Genomic DNA, 7,500 nt, shown 5'->3' on the forward strand with positions numbered 1-7,500 from the left:
CTGGTGGTTAGAGTTGACCCGTGTTACATTTAACAGCAGGTAGCCTGGTGGTTAGAGCTGACCCGTGTTACATTTAACCTGACCCGTGTTACATTTAACAGCAGGTAGCCTGGTGGTTAGAGCTGACCCGTGTTACATTTAACAGCAGGGAGCCTGGTGGTTAGAGCTGACCCGTGTTACATTTAACCTGACCCGTGTTACATTTAACAGCAGGTAGCCTGGTGGTTAGAGCTGACCCGTGTTACATTTAACCTGACCCGTGTTACATTTAACAGCAGGTAGCCTGGTGGTTAGAGTTGACCCGTGTTACATTTAACAGCAGGTAGCCTGGTGGTTAGAGCTGACCCGTGTTACATTTAACCTGACCCGTGTTACATTTAACAGCAGGTAGCCTGGTGGTTAGAGCTGACCCGTGTTACATTTAACCTGACCCGTGTTACATTTAACAGCAGGTAGCCTGGTGGTTAGAGTTGACCCGTGTTACATTTAACAGCAGGTAGCCTGGTGGTTAGAGTTGACCCGTGTTACATTTAACAGCAGGTAGCCTGGTGGTTAGAGCTGACCCGTGTTACATTTAACCTGACCCGTGTTACATTTAACCTGAACCGTGTTACGTTTAACCTGACCCGTGTTACATTTAACAGCAGGGAGCCTGGTGGTTAGACCACCAGAGCTGTTGCAAGAGAATTTAATACACAAACTGCCAAGAACTGTCTCCTCACTGGAGTTTGGCGTCGTAACCAACTTCAGTAGCCAAATGCTCACCTTCGATGGCCACTGGCATCATGGCCATGTCGCAAGGATCACAATTCCTGGGAGCTAAAATGTCCCAGTTCTTCCATGGCCTGCCTGTTCACCAGACATGTCACCCATTGAGAAAGTTTGAAAGGTCTAAATTCACATGTACGACAGCATGTTCCAGTTCCCGTCAATATCCAGCAACTCCACAAAGAGGATTGGGACAACATTCCACAGGCCGCAATCAACAGTCTAATCAACTCTATGCAAAAGAGATTTGTCACGCTGCATGAAGCAAATGGTGGTCACACCAGATACTGACTGGTTTTCTGATCCACACTCTCCTACCGTTTTTTGAAGCTATCTGTGACCAACAGATGCATATCTGTATTCCTGCTCATGTGAAATCCATAGATTATGGCCTAATGCATTTATTTAAATTTACTGAATTCCTCATATTTTAAATTGTATATTGTTTTTGCTCAGTGTATTTATTATTAATATCCCAGTTAATCAAATCAAAATCAAATGTATTTATAAAGCCCTTCTTACATCAGCTGATATCTCAAAGTGCTGTACAGAAACACAGCCTAAAACCCCAAACAGCAAGCAATGCAGGTGTAGAAGCACGGTGGCTAGGAAAAACTCCCTAGAAGGGCTAAAACCTAGGAAGTAACCTAGAAATGAACCAGGCTATGATTTGTGGCCTTGTGGCTGTGCCGGGAGGAGATTATAACAGAACATGGTCAAGATATTCAAATGTTTATAGATGACCAGCAGGGACAAATAATAATAATCACAGTAGTTTTCGAGGGTGCAGCAAGTCAGCACCTCAGGAGTAAATGTCAGTTGGCTTTTCATAGCCATTCATTAAGAGTATCTCTACCGCTCCTGTTGTCTCTAGAGAGTTGAAAACAGCAGGTCTGGGACAGGTAGCAGGTCCGGTGAACAGGTCAGGGTTCCATAGCCGCAGGCAGAACAGTTGAAACTGGAGCAGCAGCACGGCCAGGTGGACAGGGGACAGAAAGGAGTCATCATGCCAGGTAGTCCTGAGGCATGGTCCTAGGGCTCAGGTCCTCCTCCGAGAGAGAGAAAGAAAGAGAGAAAGAGAGAATTAGAGAGAGCATACTTAAATTCACGCAGGACACCTGATAAGACAGGAGAAGTACTCCAGATATAAGAAACTGATCCTAGCCCCCCGACACATAAACTGCTGCAGCATACATACTGGAGGCTGAGACAAGAGGGGCAGGAGACACTGTGGCCCCATCCGATGATACCCCCGGACAGGGCCAAACAGGAAAGATATAACCCCACCCACTTTAACCAAAGGCTGAGTATAGGCCGAGTATAGCCCACAAAGATCTCCGCCACGGCAGCACCCAAGGGGGGAGGGCGCCAACCCAGGCAGGGAGACCACGTCAGTGACTCAACCAACTCAAGTGACGCACCCTTCCTAGGGACGACATGGAAGAGCACCAGTAAGCCAGTGACTCAGCCCCTGTAATAGGGTTAGAGGCAGAGAATCCCAGTGGAAAGAGGGGAACCGGCCAGGCAGAGACAGCAAGGGTGGTTCGTTGCTCCGGAGCCTTTCCGTTCACCTTCACACTCCTGGACCAGACTACACTCAATCATATGACCCACTGAAGATATTAGTCTTCAGTAAAGACTTAAAGGTTGAGACTGAGTCTGCGTCTCTCACATGGGTAGGCAGACCATTCCATAAAAATGGAGCTCTATAGGAGAAAGCCCTGCCTCCAGCTGTTTGCTTAGAAATTCCAGGGACAATTAGGAGGCCTGCGTCTTGTGACCGTAGCGTACGTGTAGGTATGTACGGCAGGACCAAATTGGAAAGATAGGTAGGAGCAAGCCCATGTAATGCTTTGTAGGTTAGCAGTAAAACCTTGAAATCAGCCCTTGCCTTAACAGGAGGCCAGTGTAGGGAGGCTAGCACTGGAGTAATATAATCACCATTTTTGGTTCTAGTCAGGATTCTAGCAGCCGTATTTAGCACTAACTGAAGTTTATTTAGTGCTTTATCCGGGTAGCCGGAAAGTAGAGCATTGCAGTAGTCTAACCTAGAAGTAACAAAAGCATGGATACATTTTTCTGCATCATTTTTGGACAGAAAGTTTCTGATTTTTGCAATGTTACATAGATGGAACAAAGCTGTCCTTGAAACAGTCTTGATATGTTCGTCAAAAGAGAGATCAGGGTCCAGAATAATGCCGAGGTCCTTCACAGTTTTATTTGAGATGACTGTACAGCCATCAATATTAATTGTCAGATTCAACAGAAGATCTCTTTGTTTCTTGGGACCTAGAACAAGCATCTCTGTTTTGTCTGAGTTTAAAAGTAGAAAGTTTGCAGCCATCCAATTCCTTATGTCTGAAACACAGGCTTCTAGCGAGGGCAATTTTGAGGCTTCACCATGTTTCATTGAAATTTACAGCGGTGTGTCATCTGCATAGCAGTGAAAGTTAACATTATGTTTTCGAATGACATCCCCAAGAGGTAAAATATATAGTGAAAACAATAGTGGTCCTAAAACGGAACCTTGAGGAACACTGAAATTTACAGTTGATTTGTCAGAGGACAAATCATTCACAGAAACAAACTAATATCTTTCCGACAGACAAGATCTAAACCATGCTAGAACTTGTCCGTGTAGACCAATTTGGGTTTCCATTCTCTTCAAAAGAATGTGGTGATCGATGGTATCAAAAACAGCACTAAGGTCTAGGAGCATGAGGACAGATGCATAGCCTTGGTCTGGAGTCTGTAATTTGCTTTCTAATGATCAAGATCTTTTCTTCAAAGAAGTTCATGAATTTATTACTGCTGAAGTGAAAGCCATCCTCTCTTGGGGAATGTTGCTTTTTAGTTAGCTTTGCGACAGTATCAAAAATAAATTTCGGATTGTTCTTATTTTCCTCAATTAAGTTGGAAAAATAGGATGATTGAGCAGCAGTGAGGGCTCTTCGATACTGCATGGTACTGTCTTTCCAAGCTAGTCGGAAGACTTCCTGTTTGGTGTGGTGCCATTTCCGTTCCAATTTTTTGGAATGTTGCTTCAGAGCTCGGGTGTTTTCTGTATACCAGGGAGCTAGTTTCTTATGACAAATGTTTTTAGTTTTTAGAGGTGCAACTGCATCTAGGTTACTGCGCAAGGTTCAATTGAGTTCCTCAGTTAGGTGGTTAACTGATTTTTATCCTCTGACGTCCTTGGGTAGGCAGAGGGAGTCTGGAAGGGCATCAAGGAATCATTGTGTTGTCTGAGAATTTATAGCACGACTTTTGATGCTCCTTGGTTGGGGTCTGAGCTGATTATTTGTTGTGATTCAAACGTAATAAAATGGTGGTCCGATAGTCCAGGATTATGAGGAAAAACATTAAGAGCAATTCGGATAGTGACATTGAGTGATAGTGAGTGTGAGTAGTACTAGTGGTGGTCCAACCTGTCTGATGGAGGGACAGTAGTGGTCCAACCTGTCTGGTGGAGGGACAGTAGTGGTCCAACCTGTCTGATGGAGGGACAGTAGTTGTCCAACCTGTCTGATGGAGGGACAGTAGTGGTCCAACCTGTCTGGTAGAGGGACAGTAGTGGTCCAACCTGTCTGGTGGAGGGACAGTAGTGGTCCAACCTGTCTGATGGAGGGACAGTAGTGGTCCAACCTGTCTGATGGAGGGACAGTAGTGGTCCAACCTGTCTGATGGAGGGACAGTAGTGGTGGTGGTCCAACCTGTCTGGAGGAGGGACAGTAGTGGTCCAACCTGTCTGGTGGAGGGACAGTAGTGGTCCAACCTGTCTGGTGGAGGGACAGTAGTGGTGGTGGTCCAACCTGTCTGGTGGAGGGACAGTAGTGGTCCAACCTGTCTGATGGAGGGACAGTAGTGGTCCAACCTGTCTGGAGGAGGGACAGTAGTGGTCCAACCTGTCTGATTGAGGGACAGTAGTGGTCCAACCTGTCTGATGGAGGGACAGTAGTGGTCCAACCTGTCTGGTGGAGGGACAGTAGTGGTCCAACCTGTCTGGTGGAGGGACAGTAGTGGTCCAACCTGTCTGATAGAGGGACAGTAGTGGTCCAACCTGTCTGGTGGAGGGACAGTAGTGGTCCAACCTGTCTGGTGGAGGGACAGTAGTGGTCCAACCTGTCTGGTGGAGGGACAGTAGTGGTCCAACCTGTCTGATATAGGGACAGTAGTGGTCCAACCTGTCTGGTGGAGGGACAGTAGTGGTCCAACCTGTCTGGTGGAGGGACTGTAGTGGTCCAACCTGTCTGGTGGAGGGACAGTAGTGGTGGTGGTCCAACCTGTCTGATGGAGGGACAGTAGTGGTCCAACCTGTCTGGTGGAGGGACAGTAGTGGTCCAACCTGTCTGATAGAGGGACAGTAGTGGTCCAACCTGTCTGGTGGAGGGACAGTAGTGGTGGTGGTCCAACCTGTCTGGTGGAGGGACAGTAGTGGTCCAACCTGTCTGGTGGAGGGACAGTAGTGGTCCAACCTGTCTGATAGAGGGACAGTAGTGGTGGTGATGATGGGTCCAGTTGCCTAACTGTATATAGTCTAACTACCCCAACATAACACTATCAGATCACATTACTGTATATAGTCTAACTACCCCAACATAACACTATCAGATCACATTACTGTATATAGTCTAACTACCCCAACATAACACTATCAGATCACATTACTGTATATAGTCTAACTACCCCAACATAACACTATCAGATCACATTACTGTATATAGTCTGACTACCCCAACATAACCCCAACATCAGATCACATTACTGTATATAGTCTAACTACCCCAACATAACACTATCAGAACACATTACTGTATATAGTCTAACTACCCCAACATAACCCCAACATCAGATCACATTACTGTATATAGTCTAACTACCCCAACATAACACTATCAGATCACATTACTGTATATAGTCTGACTACCCCAACATAACACTATCAGAACACATTACTGTATATAGTCTGACTACCCCAACATAACCCCAACATCAGATCACATTACTGTATATAGTCTGACTACCCCAACATAACCCCAACATCAGATCACATTACTGTATATAGTCTGACTACCCCAACATAACACTATCAGATCACATTACTGTATATAGTCTAACTACCCCAACATAACACTATCAGATCACATTACTGTATATAGTCTGACTACCCCAACATAACCCCAACATCAGATCACATTACTGTATATAGTCTAACTACCCCAACATAACACTATCAGATCACATTACTGTATATTGTCTAACTACCCCAACATAACACTATCAGATCACATTACTGTATATAGTCTAACTACCCCAACATAACACTATCAGATCACATTACTGTATATAGTCTAACTACCCCAACATAACACTATCAGATCACATTACTGTATATAGTCTAACTACCCCAACATAACACTATCAGATCACATTACTGTATGTAGTCTAACTACCCCAACATAACACTATCAGATCACATTACTGTATATAGTCTGACTACCCCAACATAACACTATCAGAACACATTACTGTATATAGTCTGACTACCCCAACATAACACTATCAGATCACATTACTGTATATAGTCTAACTCCCCCAACATAACACTATCAGAACACATTACTTTATATAATGTTATATATAATGGTAGAATTTGATTATATCTTCAGCAGTGAGGATCCTATGCAGAGAAAGTCTCAGGGCTCATACTGAACAGAAGAAGATCACATGAATTCGTACAGTGTATTACATCATCATTCCTTGTCATTTTCCGGGGCATGAATCTCAAGTTTATTGTGAGATTCACATTGATGTTTTTCCTGTGGTTTATTTCAAGGTGTGCGTCTGGATCGCGTGAGGGGAGGAAGACAGAAGTACAAGAGGAGAATGGGGGACACGGAGAACGGGGCCTATCTAGGCCTGACACTCCCCCCTCCTGCCAAAAAGCCATGTGAGTCACAACAATAGTTACTCTTCCTAGTTATGCCTATGTCTGTTCTACATCCCTGGCTATTCCCAACCATCTAACCACACATCTTATCTCTCTCTCTCTCTCTCACTCAATTCAATGGGCTTTATTGGCACGGGGAACATATGTTAACCCCTCTCTGTCTGCCTGCCTGCCTGTCTGTCTGTCTGCTTGCCTGTCTGTCTGTCTGTCTGTCTGTCTGTCTGTCTGTCTGTCTGTCTGTCTGTCTGTCTGTCTGCCTGCCTGCCTGCCTGCCTGCCTGTCTGTCTGCCTGCCTGCCTGCCTGCCTGCCTGCCTGCCTGCCTGCCTGCCTGCCTGCCTCTCTCTCTCCCATCCTTCCTTCCTTCCCTTCCTCAGTGACAAAGATCGTGTCTCACCTGCTGGTGGTTGAACCAGAGAAGATCTATGCCATGCCAGACCCGACCATGCCAGATGGATACATCAAGGCCCTGACCACTCTGTGTGACCTGGCTGACAGAGAACTGGTGGTCATCATCGGCTGGGCCAAACACATACCAGGTAGGGGACTATATTACCAAACCAAACCACTCCAAACACATCCCAGGTAGGGGACTATATTACCAAACCAAACCACTCCAAACACATCCCAGGTAAGTCGACTATATTGCCAAATCAAACCACTCCAAACACATCCCAGGTAGGGGACTATATTACCAAACCAAACCACTCCAAACACATCCCAGGTAGGTCGACTATATTACCAAACCACTCCAAACACATCCCAGGTAGGGGACTATATTACC

The 7,500-nt window shown here is 45.6% G+C and overlaps 1 protein-coding gene across 1 annotated transcript in view; it reads left to right on the forward strand.

Moving 5' to 3' along the window:
• The window catches only part of LOC139415483 (steroid hormone receptor ERR2-like), an 86,004-nt gene that overhangs the window by 60,180 nt on the left and 18,324 nt on the right, over nt 1-7,500 (forward strand). The window contains exons 4-5 of the mRNA XM_071163586.1: nt 6,605-6,718; nt 7,094-7,255. Coding sequence (XP_071019687.1) covers nt 6,605-6,718; nt 7,094-7,255 — 276 coding nt within the window. The remainder of the gene's footprint in view (nt 1-6,604; nt 6,719-7,093; nt 7,256-7,500) is intronic.

This window comes from Oncorhynchus clarkii, chromosome 8 (genome assembly GCF_045791955.1).
Source record: "Oncorhynchus clarkii lewisi isolate Uvic-CL-2024 chromosome 8, UVic_Ocla_1.0, whole genome shotgun sequence".
Classification (NCBI taxonomy): Eukaryota; Metazoa; Chordata; class Actinopteri; order Salmoniformes; family Salmonidae; genus Oncorhynchus; species Oncorhynchus clarkii.